Here is a 25,474-nt window from a genome sequence, read left to right on the forward strand (position 1 = left end):
CGAAACGAAAAAGGCACCTGCTTGCTGTGCAGTGTCAGTGTACGTTAATTATTCTCAGGTGGTCTAAATTATTCCGCAGCCCTCCTCGCATATCCATGCGTACCTCTAGCATTCAACGACATTTGGAAAAAAATTCTCAATACAATAGAAAAGTGTACCCATCCGGAATAACCTCCACTACACTACCTACCAGATTCGCCGCCGCTGTAGCCCCAGTGGTTGTGGCGTGTCGGAGACGAAAAGGGGTAGAAGATGCGGCGCCATTCGACACGCGATTTCCTCGGTCAAGGACCCTTGTACATGTGGGTGCGCGCCTGTGTGTGCGTGTGTGAGAGTGTGCGCGCTAGCCGAAAAGGCGGCAGGCGCCCGAAAGGGGATCCCGTGGCCGTCCGCGACCGTCCCTGAAACGGGCGGCAGGCTTTCCGGGAATTCTACTATCCAAGGTCAGAGAGGCGGGAGCGGCGTCAGAAGAGGGAGAAAGGAGGACTCGGCTCGGCATCGAAGGGACAGTGCTTTGGACCGCTCGGCCATCCTTACAACAGCCTCTTTTCGCCCACTCGCGTGGGACTGACTCACCTCTCCCGTCAGCTTTCCTAACTCACTTACTTGAACGCTAGTTCTTTTCTCAGTATCTTCTCCTTTCCTTCCAAATCTTTCTACTCTTCCTCGCGCATTCTCTCGCGTCTTTTACACACGAGGGCAAACATTTCCTTGCTTTTCTACCTTACCTTGGTCTCCCCTTTGTCCCACCCCTAGCCCTATTTCTCCCAATTTCGTGTCATAAGCCTTTTCTTTCTTGAATCATTTACTTCAACAACCAGTCTTTCTCTTTATTTCCACTCTTCCTTCCAAGGCTCTCTACTCTTCTCCGCGTGTTCACTTGTTTTTACTCGTGTTTTTACTCATGTTTTACTCGTGTTTTTTACTCGGGTTTTACCCGTGTTTTTACTCGTGTTTTTTTATTTCTGTTCCCCTACCCCTAGTTCTTCTACAACCCTCGTTTGCTATTCTTCTCCGCGTTAGCACTTTTTTTTTACCCGTGTTTTACTGTTTTTTTTTTTACCCGGGTTTTACACGTGTTGTTTACTCGTCTCGCCCTACCCCTATTTCTTCTACCTCGTTTCCTAAGCCTTTTTTCGCCCACTCGCGTGGGGCTCACCTCTCCCTTCAGCTTTCCTAACTCACTTACTTCAACACCAGATCCCTTTTTTATTCTTTGTTTTTCCCCTCCCTACCTCATTACTCTTTTCCTCCCAAGAGCACACATTTGCTCTTGTAATTCTTCTATCTCTTCCTTCTTCCTCACCCGTCCTCTCCCGCAAGAGCGCACATTTACACTTGTCATTCTCTGTTTCTTTCCCATGCTTATTTCTTTCTCCCAAGAGCGCACATTTGCTCTTGGTATTCTGTCTTATTCCCTCTCTGCCTCATTCATCTCCCAAGAGCGCACTTTTGCTCTTGCAGTTCTTATTCCCCTTCCTTGTTTACTCGTCTTTTCTCGCAGCAGCCCACACTAACTCCGGTAGCTCTTGTCTTTTACGCTCACCTCTTATTCCCTCCCACCTCTCCCACATCCCTCTCCCCCAAAGTATTTCTCTGTCTTTCCCCCGTCCTTCTGTCTTTGTTTTCTTTTTCCTCCTGTTGGCTTTTGCCGTGCTCCATACTCGCAGGGGATCCCCATATCATCATGGGGCACCACACTGCGAGTGACGAGCCTGTCCCTGGCACAAGCCACTCCCCGCGCAGCCCAAGGCGCACTGTCCACCACCAGCGGTCTGCCAGCCTGACTGTTGACCCCTCGTTCTTCCTCCGCCACCTCCGCCTGCGGGTGGCAGCCCTTCTGGCGGAGGCCAACGAAGGTCAACGGGTCCTGCAGACGCCTGATCTCCCGGGCCGTATCCAGGCCTCCCGACCCAACCTGGAAACCACTAACCAGGCTACTGCCAACCTGCAGAACAGCCCTTGTAGCTCCAGGCACCCCTCGCCCACGCGCAGCGCTTCCCCCCCCCCCCCCGCCTATGCGCAGCGCCTCCCCCCCGCCGGCAGTCACTCGCCAGAGGGCCCAGTTCCTAAAGGCCCACCCGGACCGCCCCCAGGCCCCACGCGACCGCCCAGGAAACCCCGACGTCCCAGGCCTCACCCGGAGCCGTCCCTGGAGCACCTGCCCGCAGGGAGCCCCCGAGAACGGTGTCCGCTCAGCTTCCCGTTGCCGATACCTCCTCCCCTCTAAACACCCCCTCCGTTGAGGTCTCTTCCCCAGGAGGGCCCACAGACGAGAGGTCCTCGGCATTGCAGAAGCTGCTCCACGCAGCCAGTCAGCAACCACTGGCTGCCTCCTCCCGGACCAGCACCCCAACCCCACCGGTCCATACCCCTGAAGAGTCTCTCTCCCCCCCTGGCCATGGCTGTCCTGAGGTAAGTGGCGAGCACTCGCTCCCCCTGCCCCCTCTGCTCCAGCCAGTCAGGACCAACGTGGGCCAGATGGGTGGATCCTGGTGAATCGCAAGGCCAGGCGTCCAGCAGCCCGCCCACGGCCCCGTATGGCCACTGTCCTCTTCCGGCCCGCCAGAAGTCCTTCTCTCTCCGGGACATCGTCAAGGAGGATTACAGCGCCTTCCTGTACTCCCGGCCTGCGTCTTGGAGGTAAGAGTTAACCGCAGCAGGCGCAACATCATCGCCGCAGACGTCTCCACCACAGAGGCCAGGGCAGCCCTCCTGGGTCTCAGCTCCCTGCTGTCCAACCCGGTCCGGGCTTTCGAGGCCTCCCGCCCGGATGGCTTCATCGGGGCCGTCTATGGTGTCGACCCGGAGGTGTCTGAACAGGACATCGCTGACACCATTGAGTCCTCTATCGAGCTACTGGCCATCCGTCGCCGTGGCCGTGCCGTCACCGTCCGCTTCGCGGCTGAACCCCCGAACCAGGTCCAGATTGCCGGGATCCTGTCGGGGTCCGCCCGGGAGATTGCCGGGGTCCGCCCCTTCAAGGCCCGGCCCTTGCTGTGCTCTCGGTGTGGGGGATACAACCATGTAGCCACCTCCTGCACGAAACCGCAGCGCTGCACCTTCTGCGGGGGCCACCACCACCACCGGGCCTGCAGAGCGGACGTCCCCCGATGCATCCACTGCGGCGGTCGCCACTGTGCGGAGGACCCTTCCTGTCCCATCTGGAGGGAACAAAGTAAGGTGGCGACTGCTCTCCGCAGGTGTGCAGAGCCTGAGGCCCGCCGGGCGGCCAGGGCCCAGATCCGCCACCAGCAGCAGCCTCCCAGGGGACCGGGACACGGGTCCTCCAGGGTCACCCAGGGGCTCAGCTATGCCAAGGCCCTGCAGTCTCGGGGCCCTGGACCCTCCCGCCCTGCTGCCGAGGTCCCAGCCCGCTCTCCAGCAGAGGATGCCCAGCAGACGGTGACTGCAGCCCTGCGGCTCGCTGTCCAGGCCCTCCTGCCACAGCTGCCCCTGACTCGGGGGCACGCCAGCTGTGCATGGCTGCCCTCGCTGCCGAGGGCCCCTCCACCCAACATCATGGATCGCCGTAACCCGGCCCCCTCACGGCCTCGGGTCATGCAGTGGAATGTAAATTCCCTGCGTGCCCATCGGGCCGATATAAAAGACCTCGTTCTGCAGGGCTCTCTGGACTACGACGTCATGGCTCTCCAGGAGACCCTGATCCCTGCAGAATCCTCCCGTCTCCCAGGATACACAGGGTACTCTGGCCGCTCCTGCTGCTCCCTCCAGGACTGCAGTGACGCCCCCTGCCTGGACGAGGCCCACCCCCAGGAGAGACCCCGCACGGCCATCTATGTCAGGAATGAGATCCCCCATACTGTCCTGGCAGCCGATGACCCTGACCTGGGCCACCTGGAGAGCTGTGCTGTGCGCGTCCGCATGGGCAACACGGACAGCACAGTGGCCTCAGTCTACCTCCCTCCCAGTGTGTCTTGGGACCCTTCCTCCCTCACGGCCCTTCATGCACCACTTGGTAAGGACGTTCTAATCTGTGGAGATTTTAATTCTCACCACGGGGATTGGGGCAGCCGTACCACGTCCGCCAGAGGCAGGAAGCTTCTGCATGCCATCACTGCAGCCAGCCTCAGGGTCCTGCAGCCCAGGGCCCCTACCTTCATCCGACCGGGTCGTTCGTCCATCATCGACCTAGCCTTGCTGTCGGACGCCTGCCACTACACCTGGGATAGAGCTCCGGATTCCCTGGGCTCGGACCACTTCCCCATCTTTCTGCACCCTTCCTCCCGAAGGCGAAAGAAGGAAAAAGTGTACAAAATCACAAAGTGGCCCATGTTCAGGCAACTAGCAAAGGACATCCCTCATGCAGAGGACTTCCTGACCCTGCTGGGCAAGTGTGCACAAAGTGCTACTGTGTCCTGCTCTACCCCAGTGCAGGCCCTTGTCCCCGACCTTCGCCTCCTGGGACTCCGCGCTGCCAGGAGACGAGCCGAGCGGAAGGCGGAGAGCACGTCTCTCCCAATGGACTGGACGGCCTACCGGCGGATTGATGCTGTCTGCCATCGCCAGGCGAACCGCCGGACTAGGGAGGGCTGGGCTGGCGTCTGCCAATCCATCCGCTCGGCACGGCAGTCGGCGACGGCCTGGCGAATCCTACGGTCCCTCCTCCAGGTTGCAGCAAATTGACACCCAGTTCTCGGTGCCGCCATTGCCCGGGGGGTGTCGTACCAGGCATTCGCGGAGCAGCTGGCCGACCTACTCACCAAGGCTGCCCACTCGAGTCCAGGCCCCCTACTGGGACTTCCGTCCCAGTGTCCAACCCAACATCCTCCTGTCCTTGCAGGTGCTGTCGGCGTGGCCTCCCCCTGCACTGACGCGATTCACCCCACACGAGCTGCACAGGGCCTTCCATCGGTCCAAAAAGAGCGCTCCTGGGGCAGACGGGCTCACATTGCAGATGCTGCGGAACTTGGATGTTTAACGACATCTGGTCGAGCGGCATCCTTCCGCAGAGCGCGACCACGGCCATCGTGGTCCCTATCCTCAAACCCCGCAAGCCCTCCAGGGAGCTGTCGTCCTACAGACCCGTCTCGCTGACCTCAGCTCCCTGCAAGACCATGGAGTCAGTGGCACTCCAACACCTCACCTGGATTGCTGAGGCAACCAACTTCCTCCCCGAGAACCTGACAGGTTTCCGCAGGCACCGCTGTACCGCAGACTCCATCGCGGACCTGATGTCACCCCTCGAGGAAGCAAAGTCCCACGGAGATGTTGCCATCCTTGTCCTCCTGGACGTCCAGTCGGCCTTCGACGGTCTGCCCCACAGCACCATAGAAATGGCCTTGGACGAGCTGGGAGTGACAGGTAACCTCCGACGGTTTATAACCTCCTTCCTCTCCAACCGTTCTATGCAGGTTCGGGTTGGTTGCACCCTGAGCAGTCCTCGCCTCATCACCACCGGGGTCCCTCTGGGCTCGGTTCTAGCCCTTTTCTCTTCAACCTGGTCATGGCAAGCCTCCCACGCTCCATCCAGCAGGACCGTCGCCACAGAGTCTTTTGCTCTGTGTACGCGGACGACGTTGGCCTCTGTGTCCGAGCCCCGAGGCGGCAGATCACCTCTGCCAGACAGGCCCTCCAGCGTGCCCTCAACGGGGTGCAGCAGTTCCTGGCGACCAAGGGGCTGTCTCTCTAAGCCACAAAATCTGAGGCTTTGTTTTTTCATCCGAGGGGAGCACGAGCCACGGCTCGGATTGCTACCCTCAAGATTGACGGCACTAACCTCCCTTGGAAGTCACAGGTGAAGTACCTTGGTCTCACCATCGACTACCGGCTCTCCTGGATTCCGACTGACAAGGCCCTCCTGTCCCACACTGACCGTGCCGTCCGGGCAGTCCTTTCCATCCTCGCCCGAGGCAACGGCTGCACCCCCACCTGGGCCATCCGACTCATCGAGGCAGCGGCGACAAAAGCCATCCTATACGCCCTCCCCCTAGTCACGCTGCGGAGCACCCGCCTTAACCGCATGGAACTTTCTCGCAGGAAATGAATCCGCCGTTTCCTGGGTGTTCCACTGCGTTCGCAGGGCCCGGCTACGCTGGCAGAGGCGGGCGTCTACCCCCTGAACCTCTTGCTTCTGCAGATGGGCCTGACCCACACGGACCGGCTCGCCCACGTTCGTGATGGCGGGGCCCTCCGTACTCGCCTGCAGGCCAACGCCAACTCCAGGATGGGGAAGCTCCAGGCTCTCTACGTGGAGACCCTTGGCCCTCCCCAGGGCCTCCCAGTTCTCCCCCCCCCCCTCCCAACTCGACCTCCTCTGCAGGTCACTCTGGGCCTTGATGGAGTGACGAAGCGCCACTCTCCCGCCGCAGCACTCCGCCAGACCACTGCTGCCTTCCTGGAAGAGTGCAAAGGAACCACCCTCCTTTTCACCGATGGCTCGGTCCTGCCAGCCACAGGGCAGGCAGCGGCTGCTCTGGCAGTGCCCCAACTGCAGCAGCCCCGGTCCTGCAGACTATCTGTCCCAGGCAGCTCCACGGCAGCTGAGCTGGCAGGCCTCCACCTGGCAGCAGACTTCACCGGGTCCACCACACCACCTGGTCCCGTAGCTGTCTTGTGCGACTCCCGGCCAGCCCTCCAGCTCGTGAGCAGGCCCCACATCTCGCAGACAACGACGAGTGTCCTGCGCGCCCAACTCCACGCCCTAGAGGATGCTGGCTACCAGGTGTCCCTTCATTGGGTCCCAGGCCACACCGGCATCCAGGGCAACGAGGACACCGACTCCCTCGCCAAGGTGGCCCACAACGATGGGTCGCCAGTGACCACCAAAGTGGCCCCGCACGACTTCGCGCGGCAGCTCCTCAGGCATGCGGTAAGGGAAAAACACCCTGACAGGCGCATCTCTGCGTGCAGGCCCTTCCACCGGCTCCCAGACAAGATCCCCCGCAGGGAGTGTGCCCTCCTGCTGCGACTTCGGATCGGCTGTTCATGGACACCGACACGAAAGTTTGTAGTTGGAATGGCCCCTTCCCCTGCCTGTCCATCGTGCGGGGATACAGGCACCCCCTCCCTACATCCCTTGGACATTTGTTGAGAGCATATCCTACCATTGATCTTCCCCGTAGCCCGTAGCCATCTCATTTCAGGCTACCGTGCCCTCGGCCTCCCAGCAGACACGGAGGACCAGCTGCTGTTCCCGGCCCGGAACCTCCTAGCCGCCCGCCGGATCCTGCTGGCCTACCTCAGGGAGACCGGCCTTGACACCGTCATCTAGCCCCCCGGAGCCTAGACCAACAGCCCGAGGCCTGCAGCCACTTGGACCTGCAGCCCCTGGACCCTCCTAGACCTTCGGCTCCCACCTGCCACCTGATCTAGGAGACTGCCTTCCCCCTGCCCGGTGCCTGCACACCCTCCCAGTGCATCGTGGCTCCTCCCCCAGCCCGGTGCTTGCACACAACCCCAGTGCACCGAGGCTTCCCCCCCAGCGAGCTGTTGAGGCTGCGGCGCGACAAGACCTTGCGAGGACATGGTCCGCTCTCGTCACGGCGACGGCCACTCCCCCTCCCTTCCCCCTCCCTACATCCCATATCCCCTCCCTCTGGTCCCCAAGAGTGATGCCACCACCTGGCCAACATACGTCGGGACCAGTACCCTCCCCCCCAAGAATATCCCATAAGTCAATCAATCAATCAATCAATCAATCAATCAATCAAGGGACAGTATTTGTGAGACACTCAACGGAAAGGTCGTGCTTCCAGTCTCTCTGTAAAGTTTTCTTGTTTTACCATTCGGCCAATTAAACCAGTTGTTAAGTTTTACCGGAGTTCCCTCATTGTGATCGAAACTAACGAACGCGTACGTAGAGCAAGTACCCTCTCACGTACAATTACAAACAACACAAGTGTGGTGCCGAAACCCGGGACTTCTGCTGTGGATTTTGTAAGATCATCGCTACATCGCTCCAACGCTCACGCTCAACGCATCCACTTCAGGTACGTTTCGGCAACAACGACTACTGATGTTATCAATCTGGTAAACGAATTGGCTAAACGAACCTTACAAGAGAATGGAGCGCCTTTTAAAGAAACGAGGAGCATTGCGCTCTCAAATTACGAAGCTCATCAACAAAACGGAGGAGAGCCAAGCGTCCCTCACAAGTACAGAAGCTGTATCGTTTCACGCTCGACTCAGCAAGCTGCAGCAACAGCTAGAGCATGTCAATGAAGACGTTGAACCATTGGTACCAGAAGAAGATGTTGAAAACGAATACCAGCAAGTGTACGACTATCAAGATCGTGTCATATACTGCCTTGCTGGATTGCAACTTCAAGTCGACAGTGGTTCACCAACCTTAGTCGACCAACCACTGTCGAGAAAGCACGAAAGAGAGTCACAAGCCGCATGGAAAAACGCATGACAAGCATGTCCGATCAGCAGCGATGCTGCATCAGAGTGCAACACCGCTAACCTGCTTCTTCTATGACTCCAACGAGCACCAAACGCAGAACTGTGACGCCTCAAAAACTCTTGTAGAAAGGAAACGACTTCTGCGTTCTTCCGGCCGTTGCTTCAGATGCACGAAAACTGGGCACCAGTCACGAGCATGCCGCGTAAACGTGCAGTGCAACAAATGCCGCAAGAAGCATGCCAGCACGATGTGCGACCCGACGTACTCTAGCAACAGGCCACCCGAAACGAGCCGAACAGTGACGAGTGCACAAATAAGACTTGAAGCTACAGCCACGGGAGACAGCTCCACTCACAAAGGAACTGTTTTGCTGCAGACCGCGATTGCGTTGTGTAGTGGAGAAGCTTCCAGCGCTCAGCTGCGAGTTTTGTTCGACGGAGGCAGTCAGCGCTCTTACATCACCGCTGGCACCTCGCGGAAACTAGGATGTACGCTTCTCGGGCATGAAAGGTTGACCGTCGGTGTGTTCGGAGGGCACCAAGAGGAACGCGAGTTCCGAAGAGTCACAGTTACGCTAAAGACAAAGCGCGGATGCCAACGCGAACTCGAAGTGCTCGAAACAGATGTCATTTGTGACCAACCGATTCCCTTGCCACCGGGAAATGTACTGCAGAAGTTAAGGTCCCTTGGGTACGAAGCAGCGGACTTCTCAATTGACGACGGTTCGAAAAATGTTGAGCTGCTCATCGGGTCTGATCACATATGGGAATTAACGACAGGCAGATCCGTCAAACTAGGGAAACGACTGAGGGCGGTGGAAACATCAGCTGGATGGACCATTCAAGGGCCTATTGAGGACGGTGCCGAGCAGACAAACTGCCTCTGCGAACCTCAGTAATTGAGAGAGAAACAACAGATTTTTCTCACACCGCGATGAAGCTGCAGCAAGGCCTTTATGTAGATGACCTGCTAACGGGTGAAGACGATGAAGAGGAGGCCGTGAAGCTATACACCGAAGCAAACGCAATCTTCCACGCCGCCTCGATGAAGCTCCACAAGTGGTCATCGATTAACGAGAGGCTGCGCCAGCTATTTGGGCAAGTCTCTAACGAAACCAAGCCCCTGGGATTTGTGTCTGATGTACTCAAGGTATTAGGGCTGACATGGGACCCCATTTCAGATCGCCTGAAATTTGCGCCGTGCGTTGCAGACTACACTGCTAAACCAGACACCAAACAATCCATGCTCCAAACTACGGCACGGATTTATGACCTGCTGGGATGGCTGTCACCCTTTATCGTGCGGACCAAGGTCACGTTTCGGAATCTGTTGCGACAAAACGTGGATTGGGAAGATCCCCTGCCAAGCGGTATAGCCGAAAAGTGGATCGCATGGTACGGTGAATTGAAACACCCTCCTGAGATACATGTGCCGCAGTACTATAGGGGACCGCAGCTTCGCAGGGGGGCGCTGCGGACGCCAGTGAAAAGCGCCCTCTCCGACCGACTTCATATTTTTGTCCGGGCAAACCGGTCACCCCTCCCATTGAGTAGCTGCGCGCGCAGCGCGCTTTCCCCTGAAAAAAAGCCAGTTCTGCACGTACTTTGCACGTGTTGGCCAGCCTGCAAATCTCTTTGTGCAGTCCCGAGCTTTTTCCCTCGTGCTTGAACGCTGGCGAGCTTCAGAGGATTAGCAAAATGTACAGGGGCGCTAGAAAAAAATGCGAACAGCACGGCGCCCACGCGCTGCGCAGTCGGAATTTATCTTCAATGCGTTTTTATCTCGGTAGTAACAAAAAGACGCTAGAGTGGTACATTATTGTATCACGGATGTCTCTAGCGTATTTGTGTTGCGAGCCAAGTATAAGCGTGACGAAAATAAATTCCATCAGCGGAGAGCCTAGGCACTCCGCTGTTCGCACTTCTTTCGGTCGCGGCAGTACGCTCTGAGATGTAGGTTAAAAGAAATAGTGGACAGTGAATTTTTTTTTTCGCTGCGAACTTGAAAAAAGAACTGCTAGTGGATCAGGCCCACTACGTGAAGCAGATTGTTGACGAAAAAGCCGGTACCGTAACGGCGAAATGTGTATCGCAAGTAAATGACGAGATCATGTAAGACGTGGAATTCGAGGTAAATACCATTTTTTTTTGGCACGGCCATCTTCGCAAGATGCTTAATTTCGTTGGGTGACTGAGCACTTCGGTGCATGCAGGTTTGTTGGCCAAATAATAATGATTTTGTTACGTGTTTCGATTAATAATGATGGAAATAATTTTTATTTTAACTTAAAATAAAGTGGCCTTAAGGCGACACGCGAGGCTGAGGAGAAAAACGAAAACACGCACGAAATGCGCCTACCAGCTGCTTGCTATATACGGCTAAGAGAAAAAATGCTCTAGTTTGTCAATCGCCACAACGGAGATAAGCGGCTCGTATATTTATTTTAATTCCGATTACAGCGCACGCGCATCCCCAAAACAATTATTTGCAGAGCCATCGCTCATATGCAAACGCTCATTCATGTGCAAGCAAACATTTTGATTATTTTTATTTTTGAAATTTTTTACATGTAAAGCAACTTCGAAAATTGAGCCCGGCGTTACAAGTCGGAACATTCAGGCGATCACTGACCTTGCCTCACACGCGTCTGCATAATGCCGCTAGCTGCAGTCAGTCTCCAAAATAAAAAAACGGTAAAAAAAATGAGTTTCGTTAGCGCGAGCTTTACTAAACACTGCATGCTTAGTGAATTACAGCAAAAACTGCGCAGAAATAATATTACGCGTGCGACATACCAAACGTGTTTAGTAACAGGAAAAAGCTTACTTCACCCTGCCCATAGCAGTTATCGAGGCCTGCCGTTTCTCGTTCTGATCCATTTCATACGCAACAATTCCGGACAAAAACATTTTTGAAAGTAAAAAATGTATGACCGCATTTTTTTTTCATATACTGGAAGATTTGACTATAGCAATCTCCCATCGATAGGCTTGCATTTTTTTTTTTCGTATTAACGTTTTTCCTATCGTCAACTGCTCGATACGAGCGATGAAAAATATTTAAGATTTTGCTGCATATAGAAAGGGTGGACCATTACCTTCAATATTTCTGTTACTGTACGTTACAATTTTCCAATATTAATTTTTTTTTTCCCAAGAATGTAGGACATCACCAGGAAATCTGTAGATTTACACGGGCATTCCTTGGCCGTTGATGTTCAGAGAACTATTGAGACAGCCGCACACACAACCAGTTTCTCCACTCTTAGAACGTCGCGGAATTCACAGCGAGCGGCAACATCACTTTTGTGCGCCCGCGAGAAGGACGGCACGTGCTCACAATGAAAGAGAGAGTGCCAGCTGCGCGAGCAGCACGCGCGTACCAGCCGACAGGCTGCTGGCTCAATGCGCTCCGCCGGCGACGTGCCCGGACAGCAACGCCAAAATGACCGGCAGGGGAGAAGTGGCGCTGGTGCAGTGGAAGCAAACTTCAGGTGCGCTTCCCTATGGAGCGGAGATCGGCGGGCAAGCAGCAAGGACGGAGCTACACATTTTTGCAGACGCCAGTCTCGCTGCTTACCTTACCATCGCCTCAGAAGATGGCCTTGTAGTGTTGAGCAAATCGAGGGCGGCCCCTCTGAAAGAACTCACTCTCGAGGAAATGTCATTTCACGTGCCTTCCCCTGCATTAATGGACATTCAGCGCTACAGCTCCTTCACAAGGCTGAAAAGAGTCACAGCATGGGTGCTTCGATTCGTCTCAAGGGTGAGACGACGCAACGACGAAGTCGGAGCTCTTACCGCCGAAAAACTGCATCAGGCTGAAATATTTTGGATCCGCAACGAGCAGAGGGAGGCTTTCACAAAGAGTTGAAAAGCATTCAGAACGAGCAGGCTGTACCCTCTGGAACTTTCCGGCTAGCAAACGACTTCGTCATTTCGGGGGGGGGGGGGGGGGGGGGGGGGGGGGGGGGGGGGGAGTGTGTCGGAGACGAAAAGGGGTAGAAGATGCGGCGCCATTCGACACGCGATTTCCTCGGTCAAGGACCCTTGTACATGTGTGTGCGCGCCTGTGTGTGCGTGTGTGAGTGTGTGCGCGCGAGCCGACCAGGCGGCAGACGCCCGAAAGGGGATCCGGAGTGTGTCGGAGACGAAAAGGGGTAGAAGATGCGGCGCCATTCGACACGCGATTTCCTCGGTCAAGGACCCTTGTACATGTGTGTGCGCGCCTGTGTGTGCGTGTGTGAGTGTGTGCGCGCGAGCCGACCAGGCGGCAGACGCCCGAAAGGGGATCCCGTGGCCGTCCCCCCGCGACCTTCCCTGAACCGGGCGGCAGGCTTTCCGGGAATTCTACTATCCAAGGTCGCAGAGGCGGGAGCGGCGGCAGAAGAGGGAGAAAGGAGGACTCGGCTCGGCATCGAAGGGACAGTGCTTTGTGAGACACTGAACGGAAAGGTCGTGCTTCCAGTCTCTCTGTAAAGTTTTCTTGTTTTACCATTCGGCCAATTAAACCAGTTGTTAAGTTTTACCGGAGTTCCTTCATTGTGAACGAAACTAACGAACGCGTACGTAGAGCAAGTACCCTCTCACGTACAATTACAAACAACACATGGCGCTCGGCTACTGAACCGAAAGATGTGGGTTCGATCCCGGTCGAGGCGGTGGAATTTCGAAGGAGGCGAAATTCTAGAGGCCCGTGTACTGTGCGATGTCAGTGCACGTTAAAGAACCCCAGGTGGTCGAAATTTCCAGAGCCCTTCACTACGGCATCCATCATAGCCTGAGTTGCTTTGGGACGTTAAACCCACATAAACCACCACATTCCACCCCATTCTTGTTTGATTTATTAACTCATGCTCTAACACCTCACGTACGGCGCACACTTTACCCGCTGTTAGGATTTTTCATTTTTCATCACTCTGTCTCAGTGCATCATGCACCAGGAAGGAGACTGGAATGGAGAATGAAATGACGTTTGGAAAACTGTTTATGCATAAAGAAAACATCTGTGAGGCATGCAGTGGGGCTGTCACAAACACCTCACGGAGTATAAGAAATTTGGTTAGGCCTTCGTAACAATTACTTTTGAACTTAATCGCATGAGCGTAGATCATGGTTTTCATATTTTTATACGCTATAGCAACACTTTAGGCACAGCTTCATTTTCTTCGCCAAAATTCGTTTGACTTAGTCAAGCTCTTGCCAGCTATGCTGGCGTTTCAAGCAAAGCTTGGCCTAAATCACTTCCTTTCGCTTTTCGGCATACTGTAAACCTGGCGCTTAATTAATGTTCTCTGCTGGATGAAAAAAAAAAAGTGGCATACAGAATGAGCTTCTTTTCGATTTCGCACGTGAGAAAGCTTTCACTTTCCACAATTCATTTTGTGCAAGGAGCCGTGGCGGGCAGAAAAACCAACGAACAAAGCAAAAATGCAAAACCAACTAGCCCGGCAACATACGTTACCAAACCAACAAAGACAGCGCGTGCAGGGTTGCTCTAATTATTCCAGTATATACGCGCTTCCTCCGGTCCCTAGATTAGTGGGCAATTTATAAAGATCGGAGAGAAATGAGAGCAGGAGTCCTCGCCCCAGTTAACACAACAGCTGGTGCCGGGGTATAGTAAAGACTTCGCGGATGCCTCTTCCGAGCAGCTAGGTGCGATTGATTTCCCGCAGGATTGCATGCTCCAGGTGATAAATTTGGTCGCTTTCAGCGCTCTCTGAATGTGCAAGTAAAAGTCGCCTTTCGTGAAGGAAAGGGTGCGGCATCACAGTACTGAGCTCTTGAATTATGACTTGCGGGATACTAGAACTCTTTGCGATTACAGGCGCGCTTTCCGATCGCTTCAGGCGTCAGAGAATTGAACAAGCTTTTCTTTTTCCTACACGCAGCATGTGGGCGTTATCAACGGTGCGTGCGCTCGTGCGCGTTGTGTGTGTGCGACTGCATGTATGTGGATAAGGACACTATGTATGTGAGTATGTATGCGTGTGCGGGGAGGTGAGTGTGTGCGCGCGCATGAGTGTTGCATGGTGCGTGAGTGCGTGCCTCTCTGTGTGTGTGCGCGTGTGCGTGCGTGCGTGCGTGTGTGCTTGCGTGTGTGCACGCGCGCGTGTTGGTTTGCTCGCAGAACGGAGTCCGTTAGGATAGCTTTTAGTTCTTTGAGCAAATAAAAGCAAAGAAATTTGCCTAACTCAAATTCGTCTGAACCAGGGAGGACTGGTAGACTTCACTACGGTGAGCGGGCCTGGACAGGCAGAAGATCGCCGTCAGCCAGGCCGTATACAATGGACGAACACCACATGAACGTTTATACCATGAGTGAGGTTGTGCGGAGACCCAGCGGGCCTACGGGCCTCGAATCCTCTTGCCAATTAAAGTTTCACCGCACCATTTTACTTCATGTTATTCAGAATGGTGAAAGTTGCTAGAGGACTGCATTGCAAGGAGTTATTTGTCCAGCTTGGAACAAATACCACATTCGTTCTCACTTTCTATCCGCAGTGAACCTGATCCATGACACCCGGCAAGAGCTTCGAGTCATTGTTACTGACCAACTATGCGTACTGTTGCTGCCGCCCCCTACTGCTCTACCTCTCCGCGGACTTTTCACACACCGCCCTTGGTTGATTTTTGGTCCTTGTAGAAGGCATATAAACATCTTGATGCTAATGAAAAGGGGGTATGCATGGCGTACTGACAAATATACATATGGCAATTAAAGCTTTCTTTTAATAATCTTTTTTTTTTTCGTGGAGCAGTGCGAGTTAGCGTACAGTGCTTTCTGCAGCTCGACTCCTGCATTGCATTCGAAGTGGTTTTCCTTCGCAAGGTAGAAGAGTGATAGACCTTAACACTTAATTCATAAACGTTAAATATTTTGCTTCGTCTTCAGATATTTTATTAAATTGTAGGTACATTCCCCAGGCTGCCGTATATGAAACACTGCGCTTTCCTATGAGCTTTTATGGTCGTCATCACCACTAGTAAAAAGCTTTTATGCTTTAGAGGTTACATTCCGGCATTCCAGGGAAATCATCTGAAGTAGTAAAAATCATCCCTACATTAGGCTTTTCCAGAAAGGGAACGAAGCGTTTGGCAGAATCACAATTTTTATTAGCGTTTTGTGCAGGCATAGAGAAAATTTAGAGTACTGTAGCTTAGTAACTGACATAATTAAATCTACTAAAGGTATTATGTATAACTTTCCGCCCACATTATGTTGCAGCGCATGAGGCAGTGTTTTACTATGAGACAGTGGTGCTGAGCCCGTGGAGGGGAAACACGTTGAAGCATCTAGCTGCACACTTTTTCAAAACTTATTTGATCTAAAACAACGCGCAGCCTGTGTCTAGTGCTTCCATACAGATTTCGTCTAACTGGGTATACCAATTTTTACACACACATATCTGCACATTTAGGACTCACAGCTGCAGCTTTGAAGGCTGTGCCAGTGCGGCGCAGCAGTTCCATGTTCGCTGTGGTTACCAGTGCTTCTCATGAAGACTTCCTATTCGTGTTTTATATCAGCTACCTGGGACTGTATGAAAGACCACTGACCCTTATTTTTGTTACCAAAATTCTCATAGCGAACAAAAAACACTGCTTTCTCTTCCATTATACGTCTCAACGAAGCACCATTTCCTTGTTTTCATCCCACATAAGAAAAAGCAAAATAAAGCCCCTAAAGTAGAAGAAAGAGACATCAGAATATATAACTCAACTTCTTTAACAGTTTATAAACCAACAAATATTTGCGCAGTTGGCCCACTGTCGTCAAAAAACGCGCTCAATATTTGGGAGCCTGTCCCCGGAAAGGCCCATTTTTTACCGTATTTTCACCGCAATTTAGTGAATTCTTGCAAAATCGGATGCTCTTAAATGTGATGTTTCGGACGGCACTATCTTAGGCTTCTTTCTCTGGTGATGTTTTTGCGCTGATACTTCTTCCGCCAAAGCGCGAATATTTTACCATAGCGAAGCACAGTCACTGCACCAAACCAAGGGCACACAGACTCTCTGCTTTGGCATTATAATCTCAAGCGACCCTGTTCGTTTAGTGAACAAGACGACTTCTTTCCTATATGTATGAGCCCAGAGATTATGGCTTGCGAGGAATGCATTCTAAAATACCAGAGAAAGTGCCGAATTTGAATACATTACTCTCTTCTTTTCTATTCCCTTCTCTTCATTCGGCGTGACGGCGTTTCTTTGCTTCCGTTTTTTTTTTCTTTTTGCCGTCAAGCGTCACTAAAGTTTTTATTCTTTGCATAGATTTTACGGATGATTATGCTGTCTTCTATGTTGATATTGTAGGGGGAGGGGGGGGGCGGAGATGAGGGAGAGGGCAATGAAAAAGGCAAAACAACTTGAAACAATTTCTATATTTAAGGCAGGAAATAAGTGTCTCAGGTCTTTTATTCCAGTTTGCGTGCGTCCCACGGAAATATTGGGGGCTGGGAGGCACCGTTCAGCGCACAGTGCTGAGAGAACTTTAATATTCATCGCTGGTGATGTGGACTGCCAATCCTCTCCTTGGTGCAGACCCTCTATCGAATAGCCTCACCTTACATTTCCCCTCTATGCCAAGTACCCCCAAGCAAACTCACTTCTGTGATGTCAGAGATGGAATATCAACGCTTACCTTTTAATTTTCCCTAAACTGCTGGATGTAGGGAAAGTTTATCACCATGCTTAGACTTTTTTTTTCGGCGTGGCAGCAAGTTCCAGAAGTTTGTGGACAACTGAATGAAGCACGAAGAAGAAATTTGGTAAAACAGCTCTCCGCATGATCTTCGCACTTTTTCCCGTCCGTACGGTGAACTGTCGCTCGCTCCGATGCAGCAACTCTTAGTGATGGTTAACACTCTCTCTCCGCCATACCTCTTTCGACTGCCCATCATCGACACAATGCCGAACAGCTATTTTGTCCTGGCAACGTTAGACACTTGTCAGTATCAAGCGCCATTATCGAGTACCATTATCGAGCAAGCCGATTACAGCCTGTAATACATGCCGACTAGGCTTTCTAAAAAAAAAATTGATCAGTCAAAAAAAAAACGTTGTTGCGAACCACGGATGCAAAATGGGAACATGGATACACAAAGCTGATTTTAAATTCTTAGAGGGTACCGGCCGCCTAAAACTGCGCTAGCAGGTATATTTGATCTCCCATGTGAAACATATGTGCAGCACTTGCCGACACCATCGATGTAAGACTAATCTCGTCTGTCCTCAACCTCACTGCCAGCACCACCAGATGCCCGAGCCATCTTTCAAATCCACCTGTTTCTCACATCGGGAAAACTCGGGCGCTTCTAGCGGATGTTGTCAATTGCGTAGGAAGACGGATTTCCCCAAGAAAAATTGCGGAAGAACAGTAAAGCAAATATTTGAATGGCCCGGAAAAATCAGACAGACACTGCAATATGAGATCATGGACTGTATAACAAGAACCGCGAGTTAAAAAAATGAGAATACCGAAAAATTTAGCGTAATAATAAGGGCGGCTGGTAAATCTAAAGCGTGAAGTAACATTTCACAAATTGAAAGTCTCCACAGACGTAAATTTGGTTCTAGTACATCCGGTATTTGTAAAGCAGTATGTTCGTGTATTCTTTCTGTAGAGGCAAACGTAAAGAGCGTTGTAGAATGCAAGATCATACGCACGCGCCTCCACTGAATGTTTTCCCGAATTCGAGGCACGCGTCAGGGGGCCGTGCAAGATTTCGGCTGCCAGCGGTTGAATGCGCCATTTTTGCCGTCCTGTTGTCGCCACGCATTTCACCGAGCATTTTCCTAGGCTCCCACAAAAAGAGGCTTTTCTTTTCTGTTTTTGCGTTCAAACAACACTTAGTACCATGGAAAAGAATGACGAAAAAAAAAAAGTAACGTCGCCAAGCTCCTTTCGCATCACCTCTTAATATCGGCGAAGAACGATAGCCAACAATCGGTAATAAAGGCATTTACGCTCCGGAAACACGTACGCTGTGGGTATAACACCAGTAGTTTTCGTCAAGTGCAGCACCGCATAAAAAAAAAACTGAACATCTTCCAGGCTTAAAGGTGCACTGAAGAGGATTCTGAACATGTCTTTTTGCCGCGGGAACTTGATGTACACGTTCCCAGCATTCTTAGGAGCTGCGACTTATTGCCCTGTGTGGCCGATTTCCTCAATTAAATCTAATTAACGTCCGGCTCCCGCCTTTTTTTTTTGAATTCGGCCTCATACGATGGGAGGAGTCTACCAACGCGTCGAGTGCCTTTCAGCCAGTTCCGTGGAGGCTTGCCGCTCCGTCATCGGCGGAGTAATACGTAGTAATACGCGGAGTGACTTTTTGAAAATGCGCACGTTGTTGGCCGAACTACGTTCAGCCATTTGTGTTTTTGTAAGCCGATGAGATGGACATCGACGATCTCACAGAGCTTGAAAGAGAGATTCTTCGGCGGACGGCAGATTTAGGCGCCATCTCTTACGATAGTACGCCTTTGCGCGATACGGCCGAAGATAGCAGCAGTGGCCATCCGTCCGGCCGTACCACGGACGAAGACTCGGACGCCGATGGCTCCGAGGACGGCTGGCAACGAGTGGGAAACGTGGACTGGTGAGTGATATGAACTCTATTATGCTCGTGGCACGCATCGCTGACATCCGTTTTCTGCGAAGGTGCCAGTGCGACGGCTGCGCTGCCATGCCGACAGCCATCGAGAACGTCTGCTGCCGGGAATGCCCGGCCGCCGTTAAAAAGCAGCCGGGACACAACTGCATCACAGCGCACCCCGAGTTCGGGTATCTTTGCCTGGACGAGGGTGTGCTGCAGCTTGCATATTTAAACATGCGGCATTACCGGCAGCCAGGCATGGGCGACACCGCGAACGAGTAAGTACAACTGCAAGCTTCACGGATTGCGTAATAACGCTACCGGTGCTAGCTCTTGCAACTACGTTTATTGACCACAGTGCGATCTAAAGCGCATACGCATGCGGTGCTGTTCTATTTAAAAAAAACGACAGAGAATGCCTAAAACTTCGTATACAGTGCGGAATCACGGTGTGCTATGGCCATAACCACTGCAAAAGACTGCAGCTGTCCACTGCGCAAACAAATGGGATCAGGATAGTTTGCACTGACAAAGCCCATTACTGTGCAGGAGACAGACTCATTCTCCTTTCAGGAATTAGATTACGAGCTATATAGCATAAGAAGCATGGAACCTTTTTTTACCTTACATGCTGTCATTTTCAGAAAAAGGAACCTTATTTACAGTTTCAGGAACGGCTGAAAATAAGGCAGACCTTATTGACTGCTAGTCTAATACATGTCCGGGTTCAGGTACGTCGGGATTTTGGCTGGTTTAAATTTATCTTTATTGCAGTTGGCAGCAACTGCTGAGCCAATTCGAAATTTCAAAGGAGATTGTCCTATCAGAAGTGGGCTTCTGGCACCTATATATATAAATTTCCTTAGTTGCAGTGATAACATAAATACTAGTAAGTGTGATGAAAAGTGTGCTTTTGGAGCATTTAGCAGAGTTGTAGAACTTGGTTCCCATATATGGAATTGTACATAGTGTATATTGCCGCCCAACACCTATCCTTTCTTACTATCGCTCCCCCCTTTCTTTCCCTCTCCCTGTCCTTTTATTCTCGCTAGCCGCAGCTCAGGTTTGGATGGCAGATGCCGCGGCTAGCAACATCGTTAGCTTCCATTGTTATTTTTTTTATTATCAATAAAGAGCCACTAGCAACAACAAGGGAGGTCAGCTTGAGACATTTAGAAAAGAGTGAACATTGGGCCTCAACCTTGGTGTGCATGCTTACTCAAGTCACCATTGTTTAGTGTAGTTACAGGAATGATTGTTTTTGGTTCAAATGAGTAAATATGCAGAACAGGCACTCTTCTGGCTGAATTAAAAAAATTAGGAGGCGGCTAGGGGTCAGAACATTCTGTCCCCTCCCGACTTGGATGCGCATCTGATCAACTTCATCCTGTGTACTGCTTGCTACATCTAATCATTGGCATTGTTTCAGGCACTACCGGTTTGCTGCCTACAGGCAGTGTGTGCTCTGGCTGTGGGGGCGGCTTGGGCGCCACAACAGAAGGCCCCTGCCCGCCTGCATGGTGAAGGCAATAAGGGCAAAATATCCTGGTGAAAACCATGTAGGTTTTCAGCTTGCAACTCCTTAAAGCGGGTAGACGACGACGACCAAGAGCGTGGGAAGAGTAGAAGACGACAACGAAGTTCGGACTGTGTTCTCGGTGCCGCTAGCAGCTGTTCTTTCCTATTTGTAAATATATTCTTTCCCGCAACATATTTGGTGGAGGTGCGGCTTTCCCCTACGTCTACCAACGACGGAGCTCCGCAGCGGCCGCCAGTTGCCTTCCCTCATCATGACCCAAGACGCCTCCCAGCAAACCTCAGCCCCGGCCATGACATCACTCGTTCTTTCTCCCCCTTGTGACCCTGGGACATTTTCTGGTACCGACAACACTGACGTCGACGACTGGATCAACATGTACGAGCGAGTGAGTACCTACAACCGCTGGGATCCGACCCTTATGCTCGCAAATGTAATATTCTACCTAAAAGACACTGCCCGGGTCTGGTATGAGACCCACGAAGACCATCTAACCAGCTGGGACGTGTGCAAAGAGAAACTCCGCGAATTGTTTGGACCGCCGCTCGGCCGAACACTTGCTGCTAAGAAGGACCTCGCCTCCCGAGCTCAAACATCTACGGAGTCCTATGTGTCGTACATTCAAGATGTGCTGGCCCTCTGTCACAAAGTTGACGCCAACATGCCCGAGTCTGACAAAGTCGGCCACGTGTTGAAGGGAATCGCCGACGATGCCTTCAACTTGCTCGTATACAAGAACTGCACTACAGTCGACGGAATTATTAAGGAATGTCGACGCTTCGAAGAAGCCAAAAGCAAGCGTATTAGCCAGCCGTACTCACGCCTCCCCAACACGGCTGCGACTTCTTCATGTGAAGACCTGCGACACAGGGAAACTTCAGCGCCCCCAGAAAATGTGACCCGCATCATCCGACGCGAGCTCGAAGCTATGTCCCCTGCCCCCCTGCATCTACATGATGGCGACAACCGCTTGCCTACCATCTCTCTGGTACAAGCTGTCGTCCGCCAAGAGTTTGCAAACCTTGGTTTCCAGCCCGTCAGCCCTGTACGGTCTTCACCACCACCCGAAATCACTGCGATTGCTCCTGGACGACCTTCGTACTTCACTCCACGTCGCCGAAACCCTAACGACTGGCGGACAACCGACGACAGGCCCATTTGTTTCCATTGCCACCGCATTGGCCACATCTCCCGCCACTGTCGAAATTATTGGTCCCGTCGCAGCACATACCGTCCTCTCAGCTCCCATCGCGACGACGAACAGCCCAGCCACTACACGCCCCCTCAAGCCCAGCACGGTGCTACAGTCGACGGCCAGATTCCCCGCTCCAGCCGCTCCCCGTCCCCCCTGCGTCGACAGTCTCGTTCGCCCCAATGCCGTCGCTCCTCTCCTGGCCCCTACGGACGCTCGCAAGCGGAAAACTAGACGCTGCAGTGTCTGGAGGTTATGCTGCAGTACAGCCCCAGTCCCAAAATCCTCGATTAGCCCTTCGTGCACACCATAATTTGCTCGCCATTCATGTCGATGGAGTGCCTGTGAGAGCCCTGATCGATACAGGCGCGCACGTATCCGTCATGAGTTCAGCCCTACGACGCCGCCTCCGAAAAGTACTGACCCCTGCACCCAAAGCCGTTCTCCGCGTTGCCGACGGCGGAACGCCTCATGTTGTTGGACTATGCACAGCCCGTGTGACCATATCCGGCCGCCATACATCCATTCTGTTCTCTGTTCTAGACCAGTGCCCTCATGAAGTCATTCTTGGCCTCGACTTCCTGTCTGAGCATTCAGCCCTCATTGACTGCGCCACTAATGTTGTTCAGCTTGACCTTCCTCTTTCTGCTGAGTCGCCGTCCCCAGTTATACAGTCTTTGTGCTGTCAACTTTGTTCGTCTACCGCCTCAAGCCGCAACTTACATTTCTTTCTCATCTGTTCCCCTGTACCTGATGGTCACTACGTAGTCACTGCGGAACTTGACGTCGCCCTGACGCGCAGCATTGCGCTTCCACACATTGTATTTACATTGTCGGCCAACCGCGCGTACCTTCCTGTCCTGAACTTTGGTTCATCCATCCAACCGCTCCCGCAAGGCATCTCACTCGCCACGCTGTGCCCTGCTGCCGAATGTGTGATATCAGTGGTGGACAGCTGCTTACCTTCCACTCAGCAATGCCGGTTGCCTGCGGCCCCATCAACAGTGAACCCAACGGACGACTACCCTGACATGATCGCTTCTGACCTACCGCTGATGCAAGCTCGCGATATTAGGTGCCTCTTATCATCTTTCCGCGACATCTTCGACTTTGATAGCCGTGTTTTGGCTCGGACCTCTGTGGTGACGCATCACATAAACACCGGTGATTCCGCTCCTCTCCGCAGACGTACGTACCGAGTGTCCAGCGCCGAACGCACCGTCATAAATCAAGAGGTGGACAAGATGCTCGCAAAAGACATCATCGAGCCCTCGTCAAGTCCTTGGGCTTCACCAGTCGTCCTGGTGAAAAAGGACGGCAGCTGGCGCTTCTGCGTTGATTATCGGCACCTCAACCGCATCACAAAAAAAGACGTATATCCACTCCCAAGGATCGATGATGCCTTAGATTGCCTCCACGGCGCCAAATATTTCTCTTCAATTGATCTTCGATCGGGGTACTGGCAAATTGCCGTTGATGAAAAGGACCGCGAGAAGACCGCCTTCGTGATGCCTGATGGCTTATACCAGTTTAAAGTCATGCCGCTCGGCCTCTGTAACGCCCCGGCTACCTTCGAACGAATGATGGACTCCCTTCTTCATGGCTTTAAATGGTCCACCTGCCTCTGTTACCTAGACGATGTTGTGGTTTTCTCGCCTACTTTTTCCACGCACCTCGAGCGCCTCTCCAATATTCTGACAGTGTTTCGTAACGCCAGACTTCAGCTGAACTCATCGAAATGCAAGTTCGGTTGTCGCCAACTCACTATTCTCGGACACCTCGTTGACGCTTCTGGTGTACGCCCAGATCCCATCAAAATTCAAGCTGTGAAGGACTTTCCTCTTCCAAGGTCGTCGAAAGATGTGCGCAGCTTTGTCGGCTTGTGCTCGTATTTTCACCATTTTATCAAAGATTTCGCCGGCATCGCTCGTCCCCTCACCGATCTTCTGAAGAACGACACCCCCTTTACCTGGGGCCCTGCTCAAGAGAACTCATTTTCATCCCTCGTCCATTTGCTGACCACTCCGCCCATCTTAGCACATTTTGACCCGTCGTCTCCCACAGAGGTTCGCACCGACGCCTCCGGATATGGCATCGGCGCCGTCCTAGCCCAACGTCAACAGGGTCAAGATCGAGTCATCGCTTATGCCAGCCGCCTACTTTCAGCCGCAGAGCAAAATTACACAATTACTGAGCGTGAGTGTCTTGCCCTTGTCTGGGCAGTAGCTAAATTCAGACCCTACCTGTTCGGCCCTTCATTCGCTGTTGTCACTGATCGCCATGCTCTCTGTTGGCTGTCTTCACTAAAAGATCCCACCGGTCGCCTTGGTCGCTGGGCATTGCGCCTCCAAGAATACTCATACTCCGTCGTGTACAAGTCAGGGCGCCATCACCAGGACGCTGAATGTTTATCCCGATACCCTGTGGAACCACCTGACCTAGAGGACGCAGAGACCCTGCCCTGCCTCTTAGCTATCTCTGATCTTGCCGATATTGCCAACGAACAGCGCCACGACTCATCTTTACGACCTATCTTTGATGGCATCCGTTCTGCAAACCGATCTCCGTCTCTGAACCTTTATGTGCTCCAGAACGGCATTTTGTATCGCCGAAACCTACGCTCCGATGGCCCTCCGCTCCTGCTCGTGATACCCCAACGTCTACGCTCTTCTGTCCTGGAAGAACTGCACGATCTGCCGACAGCCGGTCACCTTGGCGTGTCCCACACGTACGCTCGGGTGCGGCATCGCTTCTTTTGGCCTGCTCTCTATCGTTCAGTCAAGCGTTACGTGGCCACTTGCGACCTGTGTCAACGTCGGAAAAGGCCCTCCACTTTGCCTGCCGGTCTTCTGCAACCCATCGACATACCTCCGGAACCTTTTCACCGTGTTGGCCTCGACCTTCTTGGCCCTTTTCCAACACGTCCCTCTCCGGCAACAAGTGGATCGCTGTCGCAACTGATTATACGACTCGGTACGCCATCACGTGTGCTTTGCCGTCCAGCTGCGCTACCGATGTCACCGATTTTCTTCTGCAAGACGTCACCCTTCACCACGGCGCCCCTCGTCAACTGCTCACCGACCGCGGTCATTTTCTATCCAGAGTAGTTCACGACATTCTTCGTTCGTGTGACACGCAGCACCAGCTCGCGACAGCTTACCAATGGGCTTACGGAAAGGTTCAACCGCACGCTCACCGACATGTTAGCCATGTACATATCGCCAGACCACCGAGATTGGGACGCAGCCTTGCCTTATGTGACATTTGCATATAACTCTTCCCTTCATGACAGAACAGGCTATTCTCCTTTCTACCTTTTGTTTGGTAGGCATCCCACCTTGCCTTTGGACACACTCATGCCGCCTTCTTCAGCCCCCACCACTGCTTACGCTCGGGACGCCATCTCCCAGGCCACGCTGGCGCGCCAAATAGCACGTAGTAGGCTCCAAGCCTCTCAAGTTTCCCAGAAGTCAGCCTACGACCGCCGTCACCAGGCCGTCGAATTTACCCCAGGATCACTCGTCCTTCTCTGGACGCCCTCTCGCAGCGTCGGTCTCTCCGAGAAGCTCCTTTCGCACTACCGTGGCCCTTACCGTGTCGTGTGCCGTGTTACCGACGTGAACTATGAAATTGCTCCCCTTGAAACCTCGCCATCGTCCTCTGGCGCCACCACCGACATCGTCCACGTCTGTCGCCTTAAACCTTATCACGACGCTCACACGTCGCCGCCCTAACGCCGAGACGGCGTTTCAGCAGCCGGGGGTCCTGAAGTGG

The 25,474-nt window shown here is 52.9% G+C and overlaps 2 protein-coding genes across 2 annotated transcripts; both read left to right on the top strand.

The window, feature by feature from the left end:
* Window positions 1–4,934: 4,934 nt before the first annotated feature.
* On the top strand, window positions 4,935–7,234 carry LOC149326621 (uncharacterized). The gene is made up of 6 exons (XM_089564635.1): window positions 4,935–5,325; window positions 5,376–5,643; window positions 5,689–5,914; window positions 6,044–6,832; window positions 6,874–6,973; window positions 7,107–7,234. The coding sequence occupies exons 1-6, from the start codon at window positions 4,935–4,937 to the stop codon at window positions 7,232–7,234; spliced, it is 1,902 nt and encodes a 633-aa protein (XP_089420761.1).
* Window positions 7,235–18,449: 11,215 nt separating this feature from the next.
* Window positions 18,450–20,562, top strand: LOC149326622 (uncharacterized). Its single transcript, XM_089562632.1, has 3 exons — window positions 18,450–18,974; window positions 19,037–19,249; window positions 20,401–20,562. Exons 1-3 carry the CDS (start codon window positions 18,772–18,774, stop codon window positions 20,555–20,557), a joined length of 573 nt encoding a protein of 190 aa, XP_089418758.1. The 5' UTR covers window positions 18,450–18,771; the 3' UTR covers window positions 20,558–20,562.
* The last annotated feature ends 4,912 nt before the right edge of the window (window positions 20,563–25,474 follow it).

The sequence above is a fragment of the Amblyomma mixtum genome, chromosome 10 (assembly GCF_055824585.1).
Source record: "Amblyomma mixtum isolate Tamu chromosome 10, ASM5582458v1, whole genome shotgun sequence".
NCBI lineage: Eukaryota > Metazoa > Arthropoda > Arachnida > Ixodida > Ixodidae > Amblyomma > Amblyomma mixtum.

What these genes read in the sequence shown, in the direction of transcription:
- LOC149326622 (XM_089562632.1), top strand. Translation starts at nt 18,772, where the DNA reads ATGGACATCGACGATCTCACAGAGCTTGAAAGAGAGATTCTTCGGCGG. An exon ending in CGAGTGGGAAACGTGGACTG is followed by an intron (nt 18,975 to 19,036) that starts GTGAGTGATATG and finishes TTTTCTGCGAAG; the next exon opens with GTGCCAGTGCGACGGCTGCG. An exon ending in ATGGGCGACACCGCGAACGA is followed by an intron (nt 19,250 to 20,400) that starts GTAAGTACAACT and finishes GCATTGTTTCAG; the next exon opens with GCACTACCGGTTTGCTGCCT.
- LOC149326621 (XM_089564635.1), top strand. Translation starts at nt 4,935, where the DNA reads ATGTTTAACGACATCTGGTCGAGCGGCATCCTTCCGCAGAGCGCGACC. An exon ending in GGACGAGCTGGGAGTGACAG is followed by an intron (nt 5,326 to 5,375) that starts GTAACCTCCGAC and finishes CGTTCTATGCAG; the next exon opens with GTTCGGGTTGGTTGCACCCT. An exon ending in CACCGACACGAAAGTTTGTA is followed by an intron (nt 6,974 to 7,106) that starts GTTGGAATGGCC and finishes ATCTCATTTCAG; the next exon opens with GCTACCGTGCCCTCGGCCTC.